The sequence below is a fragment of the Mytilus trossulus genome, chromosome 7, assembly GCF_036588685.1.
Source record: "Mytilus trossulus isolate FHL-02 chromosome 7, PNRI_Mtr1.1.1.hap1, whole genome shotgun sequence".
Classification (NCBI taxonomy): Eukaryota; Metazoa; Mollusca; class Bivalvia; order Mytilida; family Mytilidae; genus Mytilus; species Mytilus trossulus.
In genome coordinates this window covers 51051514-51067792 of record NC_086379.1, presented here as the reverse complement: position 1 = coordinate 51067792, position 16279 = coordinate 51051514, and the positions used below count along the sequence as shown (strand labels likewise).

The 16279-nt window shown below is 30.2% G+C and overlaps 1 protein-coding gene across 1 annotated transcript; it reads left to right on the top strand.

Annotated features, from left to right (window-relative positions):
• Nucleotides 1–8244, top strand: LOC134727117 (uncharacterized). Its single transcript, XM_063591499.1, has 5 exons — nt 1–129; nt 942–1070; nt 4163–4240; nt 5058–5127; nt 7806–8244. The coding sequence occupies exons 1-5, from the start codon at nt 105–107 to the stop codon at nt 8035–8037; spliced, it is 534 nt and encodes a 177-aa protein (XP_063447569.1). The 5' UTR covers nt 1–104; the 3' UTR covers nt 8038–8244.
• Nucleotides 8245–16279: the final 8035 nt, after the last annotated feature.

Here is a 16279-nt window from a genome sequence, read left to right as displayed (position 1 = left end):
GCAATAAAGATACTTGGTTTGATGCCATTAACACCTGTTTATTCAGCAATAAGACTATTTCAAAAAATCGTTATAACAACATTATAACATGGTATGGGGAGTTCATGTATACAAAAAGACAACACATAGGTAAATACAGTATCATTAATTTACAAGAATGTTATCTAGATATGCAATATTAGACCGTGAAAATATGAACAGTCTCAGAGTTGAACACAACAGAAGAAATAGATATGCATATTATTTAGATCTCATCGTTTCATTTGATTGTCCACAAAACAGAATAATAAATTAATGTTGATACTTATTGCGGAAAATTCAGGAAGGTTCAATGAGTTTTTTAGACAATCAATTGGTTTTTAAAATGTGTACACGTAAAACTAAATTAATAAATCATTTAGTTATATCTTAATTGATTGCAAGCTGATTGTTTAAACGGTAATACATTTACCGTATTGGATTAGTCAGTAAAATGATCAAAAGATTTAAAATGAAGTAATAAATAATTGTTCAGCATTTTTTTAAATATTTCGATCGAAGTGTCTAGTTCAAGTCAAAATTGCTTTACACGAGATAGTGTTAAATAGTATCATTCATGGTATAATAAACTTGTTATATACAGGTTGAAATATGTAAACCATATCAGTGCTACAAAGCAACGCATTAATAGAAGTTGTCTTCTTTCTTTAAGAGCCTGGTACATGAAGTATCGTTTGAATAAATAACAAATGGAACAGCTTAATGAAATATAATTAAAATGTTTTATATCATTATTTTTAGTCGGCTCTAAAATCAAAGTTTTATTATATTAGTTGGTAAAATTGATTCATTACAAAAAGTCATAATAATTACAAACAGTCTTATTTGTGCTATTATATAGCTATAATTTTCTGGTTTGTTGTCTTTTTTTTTTTCATTCTCTTTTACCTTTTAACATACAGATGACTCAGATGACCCGAAAATGAGGTGTGTTGCTTTATTGATAAAAAGTGCAGACCAATCGAGTTTTTACCAGTACAGAAACTGTTCAGATTTCTTACCAATTCTTTGTAAAGAAGGATCCAATTTGAGTAAGATCTATTTGCCATCTTTGCATGCGTGTCTTCTTATTATCGTTGTTTACCTAGGAGAAATGTTTTTTTTTATTTTTAAAATTCTTTTATTTCCATCAGTTGCTTGTTACATTGTCTTCAACAAGTCCAAGCACCTTGTGAAGAATACATATAAATTTCAATTCTATTATATATTAATAAATAAAACATCAATCTAATAAATGTTTCTTAACATTAACTAAAAAATTATCTTCTTTTAACTTCTTTGAATAATACATTCGTTTTGTAAATTCCCTAATGAATAGACAAAAAACATCAAGTCTTTTCATTTTCTGATCAGATCCATAGTAGGATTTATAAATTGAAAACCCAATAATAGTTATAAGAAAGTTAAAGCCAAAGTAATATTTATCAGATATTTTATAGCCAAAAACAATATCTTTCAATGTGACATCTTTTTCTATATTTACTTTTTGCAATAAATTATGAATTTTTCTCCAAAAATCGTGCAAAAAAGAACATGACATAAAGTAATGTTGATAATCTTCTTCAGTAAAGCATTTATTACATAAATCATTGTTTGTTACCTTCCATCTAAATAATAACTTTTTGGTTGGTAAAATGCTTTGTAAAAGTTTCCATCGATACATCTTTAATTTATTTTCCTCTAAATAGTAAAAAATAAAGTTGTACAATGGTTTCAAATGAAATTCTGTCTGTAATGGTAATACATTTAACCATATATTTATACCAATAGGTTTCACAATTTTTTTCTTTACTTATCTGTTATATAATAACTTATTTGTCAAAAAAGAAATGTCAATATATTTACCATTTATTGACAAACATTGTCTTTTTACATTGACTATACTTCTTGTTGAATTCTCTGATCTAAGACATTGTAGCCAATCTTTTGGAATTGCTATTTTTAGGGATGTTAACTCAGCTATCCAGTTGGATTTATTTACAATTTTTTGCAAAATTACATCTTGTGAAATTTCGCCATCTTCATTTAAAATATCATTTATATAAATTAAATTACCTTTTATCCAATTTTTGAAAAAAAGACATTTGTTATTAAATTTAATGTATTTATTCCCCCAAATAATTTGTTTTCTGATTTTGTAAAAGGTTTTTGGTATATCTGTCTGTCCTCCTCCTAATTTCATCCAGCTTTTTAACACATTTTTATAAAATATTGGAATATTAGGTAGATATTGATCAACTTTATTATAATCCATATTCAAATAAACTGCTAGGCATTTTTTTCCTGAGCATTGTAAATAATTTAAAGGTATAAGTTGCCATCTGGCCATATCTGTATGTAAGATTCTACCTATCCATGATGCTTTTAGTGATTCAAAGTGACTTTCAATGTCAATCATATTTAAACCCCCGATTTCATAACTACCTATCATCGTATTTCTTTTAACTTTATCTGGTTTGTCATTCCAGATAAATTTGAAATATTTTCTTTCTATTTCTTTTTTATATTTTTCTGGACATACGCATGAGCTAGCTAAAAAGGTAAAGAGTGGAATAATTAATGATTTAATTATTAAGATTTTACCTAAAATAGTCAGATTTCTCTTTTTCCAAAGAATAAATAGTTTATCCATTTTATCTATTTTAGTTTCAAAATTTAATTTCTCACCTAGGAGAAATGCTAGCCAAGGTTTGTTTTAATGGGTTTGTTAAAACAGAAAAGATTAATGAATGTTTATTACTGAAAGTCAACCTACGATACGAAATAAAAACATCGCTCTCATTTAACAAATGTTTAAGCTTCAGTCGTAATATTCATATCAAAATGTAATATAAGTTGGAAGACAATTACTGTCCCTCCGTAAATAAATGATACATGTACATGTATGTGAATTCATCTGTAAACATGTTTTAACTACACATAAAGTAAGGGAAATGTTGATATCTATTTTTAGAATCGAAAATCGAACGTACACACCTCGAAAGATGTTACTGGTGAAAGTTATTGAAAGGACATTTAGTTCTTCTATTTTGAAAGTAAATTGAACTTATCTCTTAAAAGTACAAAAAAAAGTTTGGCACAGGGAAAATAGTGCTATTCTTTCTTTGTGTAATGATTGTTTGTTAACCAGCTTTTTATATGATCTTGAGTTCAAAGCAACTGTATGCACAGTATTATTTCATTTTAACCATTTTTAATTTAGAAGAAAAACTACATGATTAAATACAAACAATTAAACTAATACTTACCTATTCTATGAATCTATCTTATATTCTTTCAATGGTTAGAAAATAATTTAATGACATCATTTCAAACTTAATCTGCATATTATATTCTATTTTTAGAAATTTACCTGACACGTAATTTGTTGTGGCGTTGTTACAATCGAGTGATGCACTGTTATATTGTATATATATATTGTGGTATTCATGGTGTTAATGAATTGGAGTGTTGTCATTCTGTGTTTAACATGTTGTAATGCACTTTAAGACTATCAATTTATGTATTTCTATTTCCTCAGTGTTCTTGTGTTAATTATACCCCACGCAACGAAGTTGCGGAGGGTATAATGTTTTTGACCCGTCAGTCCTGTTTCTTGTTATTGCAAATCCTCTGAAACCACACAACAGAGTTTCTGGAAACTTTTTATATACTAGTAATAAGGACATAATATGTAGATGTGCATATCGACAGGAAATTATGATCATATTTTGTTTTCTAGGAGTTACGCCTCTTTGTACTTATTTGCTTCACTATACTAATGCAACAGTTTGTCATCCCAACTCCTCTAAAACCACGCAACAAAATGTCCATGAAACTTTAAAGATAATAAAGACATACAATGTGGATGTGCATATCGACAGGAAACTATGATTCAATTTTTTTTTCTTATACAATTTTTTCTCCAATGACAATGTTGGGACGTGGGGCATGGAAGCGTGCTCACTATGGTTGTTTTATTTTTACTGTATGATAATCATCATCATCATCTGCTTTTTCTGTTGTCTTGCAGTTACTCAAACTATCATAATTCTGATGAACAACGTTAACCCAACATTGAGTTAAAAAATAAAATTGTTTAAACACTAAATCAATAAGATTTTACTATATGTTTATCTTCTAGATAATGACAGTCTTTTTCCTGCAAATTCAACAGAATCTGCTTTCGGGAGCACATCTGAGCCTAGTTCTGCAGCTAAAGGTATGATGGTATAGCTAAAGAAAATACTGGACTCTTCATTAAACAAAAACTGTTACAATAGCGTCACAAACGAAAGCGTAAATAAAACGAAAAATAAAACTATCGTTAGCCTATGTGATGCTATTTTGATGGTTCTACCACTAATAAATTCACACTTTATAATATCTATGTATATAAAAATGTATATATCGTCAGTCACATGTGCATGGAATTTGTCCATTTAGAAAGTTAAATCACAAAAATACTGAACTCTGAGAAAAATTGTGACGGAAAGTTCTAAATAAAATGCTAAAATCAAAAGCTCAACCACATCAAACGAACGGGCAAGAAATTTCATATTCATGCCTTGGTACAGAAAGCTTTTGTGAAGAGGAAAAGGGTTGATAAAACCAGGTTTCATAGCTAGCTTAACCTCTCACTTATATGTTTGTCACTTTAGTACACTGATTGTAGTATACCTTTTCAAAATATAATCATGGATATAATGTTTAGTGGTTGTAGTAGGTTGATATGGTTCATTCATGTTTCTCGTTCCTCGATGTTTTGTATATTGATAGACCGCTAGTTTTCCTGTTTGAATGGTTTATAATAGTTATTTTGGGGCCGTTTGTAGCGTGCCATTCAATTTGAGCCAATGCTCCGTGTTGATCCCGAATTTTGAAATGCAGTGGTGGTTTACTTTAACAAATTGGAACTTGTGGCACATCGTCACATATCTATAAAATATATCAATGGTAAAAATAACAATATTCAATAAGTGACAATATTTCTTGTCAAAATATTAAACAAAGTACATGTATATAATTTCTCGTTGTAGGAAAAATAGTCATTGTAAACTTTGTTCTTGTTGGGTTGTGTATTTTTGTTATCATGCTGATCATCTTAAGGTATTTATATTTAGCACATACTATAGAATAGTAACATGTATATGTCCTCTGAAGATATTTTCATTCTCCAGAAACTCGGAGAATTATTGGAAAAGTTATCCTTATATAGGAAAGTTTCCTTAAATGATATATAGATAAAGTAATGTCCATGGCAAGTGGATCCCCCCTTTTTTTTTACCTAGTTATATTATTGAACACTGTGCTTGTTGTATTCTTATTCTTGTCTTGATAAAAAAAAAAAAAAATGTAACATTGTTTGTTAATCATATTGACAGACTGTCTATGAAAAAAAAATTCACACAATTTTTTTTGTTTCTGTTTAACAAGGTGATTATTTTGTTATCAATCTGTTTAGTTAAAGATCTTTCTTAAAATCTTAAAAACACAAATATACGATTCTCACATTTAAAAAAAAAATTATAAGAACTATTCAGAAAATATTCTGTAGATCAGATTAATAATATAAAAACTTTAGAATAAATTACAGACTTCATAAATTAAAAGTTTGTGATACATGTATCATTATTTGAAAAATAAGTATAATTTTACAATTTTTATTATTAAACACAAATCCTTATCTTTTACACCACAAAAGTACATGTAATTGAAATGTAATTCAAAAGTAATTGAGCATTACATGTTTTTTTCAATGTAATTAATTAAATTGCCATTACACGTAATTAAAAAAATGCTCAATTACACATTACATTCAATTACATGGAAAATTGTAATGTATTACACTTCATTACCATTACATTTTCAATTACTCCATCCCTGCCCTGTACTTTATATTTTTAGATATATTAACCAATTTCCCTAACAACAGATTATGGTATATGATCAAGAAATGATAATAAAGGAGAATGCTGCAGATATGTTCCGATGATTTTGTCGTGTAAAGAAAAAAAGACACTGTTTTGTCTCACCCTAATTGCACTTAATGTCAGCTCAATTTAACGATTCATGATGCACCAGTTCGTTCAACTTAATCGAATTCAAAAGTTCCCTATCAATGAGAAAGAAAACCGATGAAAAATAATATGATCCAGTTTCAATAGAAGTTGATGTGAAATAAGTCTATGTATTTAGTATATACCAACACAAAAAATATAGCACTATAGATTTGATTCGTCAGTTGACTAGCTATAATGTAACTTGTCAATTTTATTTCAAAACAAAAGTCAAAGTCTGTCACATATGACACCTGCAGTGGCGGTCGTGAGGTTAATGTATAAAGACAAAGAGTAACAGTGAGCGTTCAAATATAGTATACAAAATATGTGTTCTCTATACACCTAACATATGGGTGTCGATAGGTGAGGGAGGTCACTGCACTTACAACTGAGCTTCAAATTAACATTAAGTTTTTCTTTTTTTGGCCAAATTCTTATAAAAACATGATAATTTCAACCTTTCCATTTCGTAAAAAGTAATAGATTCTTCTCGGATCAAGTGTGATGCCATGTATCAAAACTCTAATAAGTTACATTTCAAATTTCAAGCTGTCTGGCAAATGCATGTTCTCTTTATGATTGATTCATGGGAAGCACGACGACAAATGATAGATAGCTATCGGCATTGTGTCATTTACAAATATGCGTCCAACAAAGTGTTCACTGCGTCGCGCCATATTTTTGGCATCGTCCTTTTTTATGCAGTACATGTAACTATGGAGGTTTCTTATTTTTTGTGTTATAACCTTTGTATTTGAATGGTTGTGTGTTGTACTGTGTTGTTATTAAGTGATTTGAAACTATTTAAAAAAAAATGAAATTACCATTGAATTTATATAATTATACATATAGGTACAGTAGCCTTGCATGCTATTTTCATCATAATACTAATAATAATTCAGTATTCACTATTTATTAACTATATTGATCGCTTTGGGGAGCTTAACATTAAACAGTAATGCAGTGTTACATACACTAAATAACCTTATGTAATGCTAATCATATTCAACATTAAGTTCTAAATCTTGAGAGAGTCAAAATCATGGTGTACGGAGGCAATTACTTTTACTATTTCCATTTCATAAATTTAAAGTTCTTCTCACAACTCACTGTATGTCCGTACTCAAAGACATTGATAAACAAATTAGAGCTAATGAAGTATGACATTTCAAAATTTGAGTGTCACTGGTAACAGAAAATTATATAACACAAATTAATATTAACGTTTTGCCACCAACCAATATTAATTGTACCAGCGTCTTACATGAACGTTGAAAAGACGGCGAACTAAATATTTAGCAGAAACTGTGAATGTTAACGATAGCTATTTGCGGTAAATATTTATTGTTGCTTATCAATCGAACACATATTACTTGACTGCACAACTGGCATATCAGTTTGAATGTATTTAGCCAGATTCTGCTATTTATAATTCAAGTTATAAATATTTCCGTGAGTAATTGCACGTAACAACCGATACACAATCCATTACATTGGACTTTGTTTACGAAATAAGTACCAACGTACTTGGTTTTTTTTTTATTATTTGAAACGAGATTGCTCCACTGTTTTATCAAAAACAAATATTCTGACTTTCCTTTGATAGAAGAAAAACACCTTTTTATAGTAAACATAGAGTTATCAAATGCATATATTAATCATTGCATATTACCATATACATAATATACAATCATAAAAAAGATTTCAATTTTTTTTCAATTTTAGAAAACAAGTTAATATGCAGAATTGCCAAACAGCAAATCAGAAATCACGGAGCAATACTATCAATAAACAACCAAAGGCACACAGAGATAGAAACAGTGTAAGGGACAATGAAGATGAAAATAGAGCAGCTCGTTATAATGAGTCCTGGGAACTTCGTCACAATATCGTTCAGCTGGGTCAACTTGATCAACAGGGTATCATAAATGTTCAATTGGAGGAAACTGAAACTTGATCGTGTTAATGTTTAGATGAACTCAATTGCATTGATAATGTTTGTTTTTAAATTGAAAAATATGTCTTCTTCCGTTAAATTGTGACAAATACAAAACGTACTTGAATTATTCAAATTGACTTTACAAATGCACTCAAAACCGGACAAGGTCAACTTTGCATAATTGATTCTATACTGTTTTAGTATCTGGTTGCATATCAAACACTGTCAAGGACACTATGATTTTATATAAAATAGATGAGTATCTTTAAAATTACTTAGTCTCAGATACATGATTCTTAATTAGTTGTTATTGGATTTGAGTTGATTGTAACTGCAAGTTCTCTCACATCTTAACATGTTATCTTTTTGTAGTGGGATGTGTATGTTATCTACAAAAAAATATCAAAATAAAAAAAAATGCAGTATAGAGTATTAATCAGTAATCTTGCATGTCGGGGGTATTAAAAACTTAACTGGAATTCACCCACTACTAGAGACAACATACAAATACCATGGTTCAAATGTATTTCATGTAGCTTATCAATACCAGTATAACTAATTTAAAATATAAGGTAGTAAGTTATGAATAAACCCCTCACGCAAATGAGTCATTAGACCAAAGAAACAGAAATGCTTTAATCCTTGAATGAATCTATGTCAATACGCGATAACTAAGATTGGACATCTGACCCCAAGTAAAGAAACTATTATATATTAAATGGACAGTTTCATTGATTTATTAACTAAGAAACTAAAGGGTATGCCACCCGTGATGTATGGCTACAAATAGGAATTCAATGCCACTAAACGTGTATCAATCTGAATATGAATATTGTATGAATTAATGTTAGTTAAAAGAAATAAGACTTTGTCATGAAAATTGAATACTTTACAAAACGAAAAACAACAAAAAACAAAGAATGAAAACAGTGATGAACATTCAAGATGACACGCACTGCAACTGAAAGTTATTGTTAATCTTTAAAATAAATTTTCGAACAAACACAAATTAAAGTTGAAGTATGGTGATATAGAGTTTCCCCACCCCAAACCCTTGCATTTTGCGAAATTATCAATCAATTATGACGAACAGAGATATCATATCTATATATATAATTTTAGAAAAAAAGCAAACTCGATCAGTCAACGTTCAAATTAAACTTTAAAAAAAAATAGAAAAATTTGTTTATTTGTTATCCATCTGTTTACTTTATTAATCTTTGTGAATATGCACAAAAATGAAGAATGGAATATTTGTGTAATAAATAGGTGCCATAGATATAATGTTTGCAGAATTCAGACAATATTTGGCAGACATGACCCTACAATGTATGTAGGAGTTCGAGTGAATTCAAGTTGTTCTACAACTGATGGACAAGAGGTCGATGTGTGGGGTCCAAAAACATGATGTCAAACGTTTTTAAAAAAGGCTTCAAACAGTTTTATATTTTTTTAGTTTATTCAATTCGAGTGTGCTGGTTTAAATCTTGGCAGCCCATCTTCGCTCCTTTCAATTGCAAATTCAGATAACAAAACAAAACAAATGATGAGGCTTAGAAATGTAAAATAAACTTCATACTTAACTCATTCATAGGGTATCTTCACGACAGAATCTTCAAAATCGGTTATCAGCAATACAAATGTTATGGTTATTTATTGTATGTCAACCAAGCTTTGTTCCTTACCTGTTAATAAATTACATAACTATTTTGAGGATTGCAACACAATTCCATAACGCAGTCTTGAGTCTTTAAAGTATAAAATCATTCACATTACAATGGCATATTCCTTATTCTAAACTGTTTTCCCAAAATTGTTTGAACAGAAGGTCATAGAAAAGTCTTTCATGAAAATAAAACCTGTCTATAAAGGTTTTTATTTTGTTAAAATTGCCGGTATTTTTTATGACCAGGCTGTTAAGAACAATTTCCTTGATATTTTAATAAATACTGAATACCTCTGATTTGTTATGTTAAACTTTACACAAATCTAACCGGATATATGTGTTTAACTATTGCCAAAAGTAAAATCACAAAAATATTGATCTTCGAGGAAAATTTAAAACGGAAAGTCCCTAAACAAATGGTAAAGTCAAATGATAAATCACATCAAACGAATGGACAACAAATGTAATATTCATGACTTGGAACATGCATTTTCAAATGTAGAAAAATGGTGGTAAAGCTGTTAATATCAATGATAATACATCTTCGTCATGAAATTGTACTAATTTTGTGTAATTCCTAATACATTGATGAGGGGGGGCAAGGGGTTTAACTGTTATGCTGTTATGGGGCATTTTAATTCTTTGTTATCTGTTATTCTGAAAATATATTTACTGTTAGCTGTTATTGTCTTATTCTTTGTTAGCTGTTAGAGGACTATTATTTATTTTGTTATCTGTTATTGTGAGAATCTATTTGCTGTTAACTGTTATTGAAAACTGTTATTGAAAATTGGAATGTTAGCATTTTGACAGCCAATCTTCCGTAGAAATTGAAGATAATTGAAAATTGTGATTTGAATGGATAATAATCTCATTGGCACGCTTACCACATCTTCTTACAATGTATATCTATTGGGGTCTTTCTACTGGTAATATCGGGTGGCCCTGTATTTGTCGAAGAATTTCAGTAACATGCATCACATAAACATATTAAAATCAATTGGACCAAGGACTATTCCAGTATATATTTTAATAAATTCCATTGTTTGTGAACATGATGCATTTTGTACAAATTATAATTCACTTATTACTTGTACAATAACTTAGAGTATGGATTTTGTTATAAAAAAAAGCATTGGAACACCCTATAGATTTTTTTATTCATTGACCACATAATAATCTTTATGTTGTACTATTACACCACTGTCCCTATAAGTGCTACTCCCTCTCTTTTCATTTACATGAAAGGGAACCCTGACCACTATATTTTTAAAAGCTTTTTTAAACTGCTTCACATGGCGAAAATTGAAGCCCAGAAAGTTCAAACCATTGATGCAAATACAGATGTGTCTAAAGTTTAATTTTTCGACAAATACCCTTTTTAAAATCCTACAGCTTCTCCAATGATGTACCCACATTTTCCATATTCTATAATTTCACATAAGATACATGATTGGTGTTTCACTTGGTGTCATTCGAATTTTCACTAGGTCCATTTTCTATTATACTATCAGAATTGTCACTTGAGTCAATTTCTATTATCAGAATAACCATAACTGGCATGTGTGTTTCAGTTACATGTCCTGTCTCCACTGCTCTGGGTATTTTTGTATTTTATAAGTAAGTTTTATCATGAGGTCATTAAATAAAAAAAATATATTGTGCATCAATGTTTTTTTTATAACTTGTGAAGTATATATATTGCTTTTCAGAAGAAAACAAATTGAAAATCTAATTGATAATAATGTACTAACATTGGCTGCACTATTTTTAAAAATTAAATAAAAAAACCCTAAATCATTAAAAATTGATCCCTCAAATGCCCTAGATCAAAATTATCCCTACATCAAAAACTGAAATTTCGCTCAGAAAAATTCAACATCAATACTATAACTCATGGTACAAGTTACGGGAAAAAATCAACCAAGGCAGAACTGCCTCAACGGCTGAAACATCTTATTTGCACAAATTACAAATTTCTATGTCCATACCACAAGACATAAACTAAGATCTACGAGTCATCTACTGGATTGGTCCTGGACAGATTTATTTTCATATTCCATTTACTGTTATCTGTTATTATCCCTTTTCAATTCCTTGTTATCTGTTTTTCACCAAATCAATTCACTGTTTTGCTGTTATGGGGACCCCCCTTGCCCCCCCCCTCATTGATTGTCCCAGTTCCCATGTTATAACAGGAGACATTTACACCGTTCGTGACCCAGAGTTGAAATAATTTCTCATGCAGTAAAGGACCCAAATCTATGAATCTCCTTTCCCGTCAATTATTATTTGAAATGAGTGACGTATTATCATCCACGACTTACTCCGTTTTTCTGGCTTAAAACGGATAAAACGAGAAATGCTGACAAGAAATTCTTGGATCTTTTCTTTAATCAGTAATGAAAATAGTTGATTAATGTACACAACGTACATTTAAAAAAACATTTTACTTCTAACAACAACTATGATAACTCTATTTCTGGTATCAAGCATAAGGTAAAAGAACTCACCAAGGAATTTATTTTAATAGCGGCAGTTAATGCTGATAATAGTATTATCATTGTTTGATGAAAATTCTTTCAGGTTCTGCAAAAAGAAATCACGAATTCTCCCAAATTTAAATTCAACTGCCTTCACTTCCTGAAAATGACATCTGTACCAAACATACATTTTTAGCTTCTTCTTTACAAGCAGCACCAGATACTTTGAAACTTCCAACTGTGTATTGGCTTTCGAAGCTGCACAAAACACCTGACAAATATCTATGTATTTCGTCTTCAAGCCATTGCCTTACTACTAAACTGTCTAATCTACTTACAATTACACTTGGTACTGATAACAAATTTGGATCTAAACCATGACAAACTTGATCAAACCCATAACAAATTTCTAAACACTTAACAGGACCATGTCATAGCTTACCCAGACCATAGCAATTTCAATACTTTGCCTAGTCCGTGTTATCTTCTTGAAATTAACAATTCCAATGTAGATAGTTAGACTAACAATACAGATGAAAAAATCGGATTTGCTTTTTATTTGATCGATTGAATAAAACTGAATCAATCGTTCGGAATGTTACTTAACACGACAATGTTCAAACTATGACAAAATCACTGTACTAAACGTTCCTCGATATGTAGAGGTTACTACCCGTGAATGTGGTTGTCGAGTAAAATTGTAAAGTAGCTTATTTTAATATCTTGTGGTATTCATCATTTCAGCAATCAAATATGAAATGATTTCGGTCTCTCCTCAGCCTGTATAACAAATCTGAGCTCTACATAATATAATGGTTCACAGCTTTATAGATTTTAAATCTTTGAAGCAGACTACTACTTATTGATGTTAAAACCGATAAATATGTTGAACATGAACAAATCAAGTCATCTTTTCAATTTCTAGTGAACAAATAGAAAAATACTTGTTCCTATCATGAAATATACATTAATGCATTCCGATAAATCGAAAATAAGATTTTCCATATTGTTTTTGTAAAGTATCAGCCGCTGGAAAAAATGTTAATCTTAAATTACTCGTTCATTCCACTCACTCGAAAAGAAGAGACTCGCAGCTAATATTTGACAGTATCAATATTCTACAAACCTTATAATCTGTACTTTTCATAATCATTTATGATCTTTTAAATGAAACATCTTTCATTAAATGGTATAATAGTTCATCAAGCAGTATGTAAAGCGCCGCGCGTGGAAGATCCAGTACACGCTTTTCCTGCAATCTTGAATCAACGTATTATCTTATTATCCTATAGATTTTTAGGAAAATAATTGGTTAAAAGCGTCCTAGTGGAGACTGTGTATATTTCATATTAGGTCAGTAGGAAGGCGGGGCTTATTTCATACACGGTCAGTGGTGGTGTTACTTCCCTTTATAAATGAGAAAAATCCTAAGTTTCAACAGACGAAGAAATTGATGATTAAGATTGAAATAAATACACAAAACACATATAAACCTAACAAGTTGTTATTGTTTGCATCTGTTTTGTATGATCAATGGAAGTAGTTTCTTAATGGTAACAGTATTAAAGACTTACTCAATTTAATAGATCTGAATTTCACACGTTAAGATAGTCGGTAAGATACATTCGTTATATAGTACTGTGCTAGTGACGTAAAACGGTATATATCTCCTTCTCAACACCCCCCTTTTTCTCCTTCTCCCGATAATATCAAATTGTCGTTGCCTTACCAATCATTATCAATACAACTTTTTTGTTTTGTTTCTATTGTTTCAATTTGTTTAGAAGGTTACTATAACTAGTGTTACAGTAACGATCGCCATAAAAAAATAATACTTGTGTTTTACTATGAGGGTGTTAAACGACCATGACATATCGTATAGTCGGGGGGTAAATGCCTTAAATGTTCAGGCATTATGGACTAAAAAGGCATCAAAACATGCATTTTTCTAGTTTCCAGACAATAACTTGTGTTTAAGTGTATGTATCTCTCTGTAATTCAAGGTACCATACCACAAAGGGAAGGCTGGGGTTGCCTTTGTGGGTAATTGCTCATTACGTTCAGAAATTAGTGGCTAAAAAGAAGAATGTTTGTAGTTTCCAAACAATAACTTGTGTTAAAGTGTATGAATCTCTCTAAAATTGTACTGAAAGATACCATTCCATAAAGGGAAAGCTATGATTGAGTTTTGTATTATTACTAAAAGGGTGGTTAACAAAATTGGGGAAATTCTATTCCATAACATTTTTTTTTTATCTTGATTTTTTTCAATTTAACATTGAATCTGTCCGATTTATATATAAAAGCAAAAGATACTGGTACGGCAGGAGATACACACCATACATGATCTGTCAGTTATATGAAGTATTCAGCAATAGCACAGTATTGTAAATTAGCAGAAAACCTTCAATTGCATATTATTGAAAAATAACGCAATATCAAGAAATCCTTAATTTCTCACTAATGCGCAATAGCAAGACATATCCCTTTGCACAGTATTATGCATTAGCATTTTGTGTCAGAAACCTATATTATGTCAAAAATTGATCGCAATCTTAATTCAGACGGTACATGTATCAAGCTTGAATATTGCGTCCAAACTTGCACCAACCTTTCAGAGTTCGACGTAGTTTTATCAGGCTGCGCTCAGCGAAGCATTTTATCAACAGTTACATATAAACTAACGTTCTTGATAAATTAACGTACATTTTCCCCTTTTTTCCCCTTTTTTCTTATAAAGGAACGTTATTGAAAAATTAACAGTAAATTTCACGTTCATTGTACTTATCGGATAAACGAGCGTATATTAAAAGTTTCCCATTGTGAACACTTAGAGCTCCCACACTTAGATTGTAACACTTTTGGTGCAACGTGGTGTACTTAAAGATCCTAATGATATAAGATTTAGCGCGCTCAATGGTGTAACATTTCTAGCGCACAGTTATGTAACATTCAAATGGTGTAACACTAACAGCGCCGAATGATGTAGCTAGTTATGCTGGCGTTATATTATGCAAAAGATTTTTCTTTGAAAAAAAAAACAAATACCAAAGGATTGGTTTAAAAGTCCGCGACCTTATCATAACAGTTATACACTTTCTATTTCGATGAGTAGTTTAAAACCAGCAACTTGGTGCTTTAAGTTGAAGAGACTCTTTATCTTATTAAAGTTACATTTTGAGACGACAGGAAGTGCAATGACATTATAAGAGAGATTAATAGTGTTAGTGAACTAAAGTTAAGGATATGTATGTGTGTCCGTATGTTTCTAACCTTTGCTATGATTAAACAGATTATATATGTTTCCTGGTGTTTTGAAAATAATAAATAAGAATATGTATGTTTATCTTTAAACTTTCATTGTAACCAGTTGCTAACATGTAAGTAGATCTAAAAACTTTAGTCATTTAATATAAGAAAGAAGATGTGGTATGATTACCAATGAGACAACTATCCACAAAAGACCAAAATAACACAAACATTAACAATTATAGGTCACCGTACGGCCTTCAACAATGAGCAAAGCCCATACCGCATATAGTCAGCTATAAAAGGCCCCGATAAGACAAATTGAATGTAAAACAATTCAAAGGAGAAAACTAACGGCCTTATTTATTTAAAAAATGAAAGAAAAACAAATATGTAACACATAAACAAACGACAACCATTGAATTACAGGCTCCTGACTTGAGGCACATACATAAATAAAACTATTTTCTACGAAAAAGATTCGAAAAACAGCAGAAAAATTAATAATTCACCATTGGATGTAACATGCACCTTTGAATACAAGATATTCTATCTGCTTAAAATATGAAGATGTATTATTGCCAATGCGACAAATATCCACAAGAGACCAAATGAAGTATTATATATACTATATGGACGATACTTAAGTACAATACAAAAGGTTACGGCACAGCCTTCAACAATGAGAAAAACCCATATTGTATATGGGAAAACTATAAATTGCTACGACATAGTAAAATAGGAAAATATATTAAACAGGAAAATCAAAGATATATTTTTGAATACTGTGGATTTGTTATTGATGTCGTTGGGTTGCTGTTTCAGTGATTTTCTTTCATAATTAACCTATTTATTTTACAGT

Bases quoted from the DNA above. Each gene is read 5' to 3' on its own strand.
- LOC134727117 (XM_063591499.1), top strand. From the start codon at position 105: ATGTATACAAAAAGACAACACATAG. The intron at 130-941 runs GTAAATACAGTA...TTTAACATACAG, and splicing joins TACAAAAAGACAACACATAG to ATGACTCAGATGACCCGAAA. The intron at 4,241-5,057 runs GTATGATGGTAT...TTCTCGTTGTAG, and splicing joins GCCTAGTTCTGCAGCTAAAG to GAAAAATAGTCATTGTAAAC.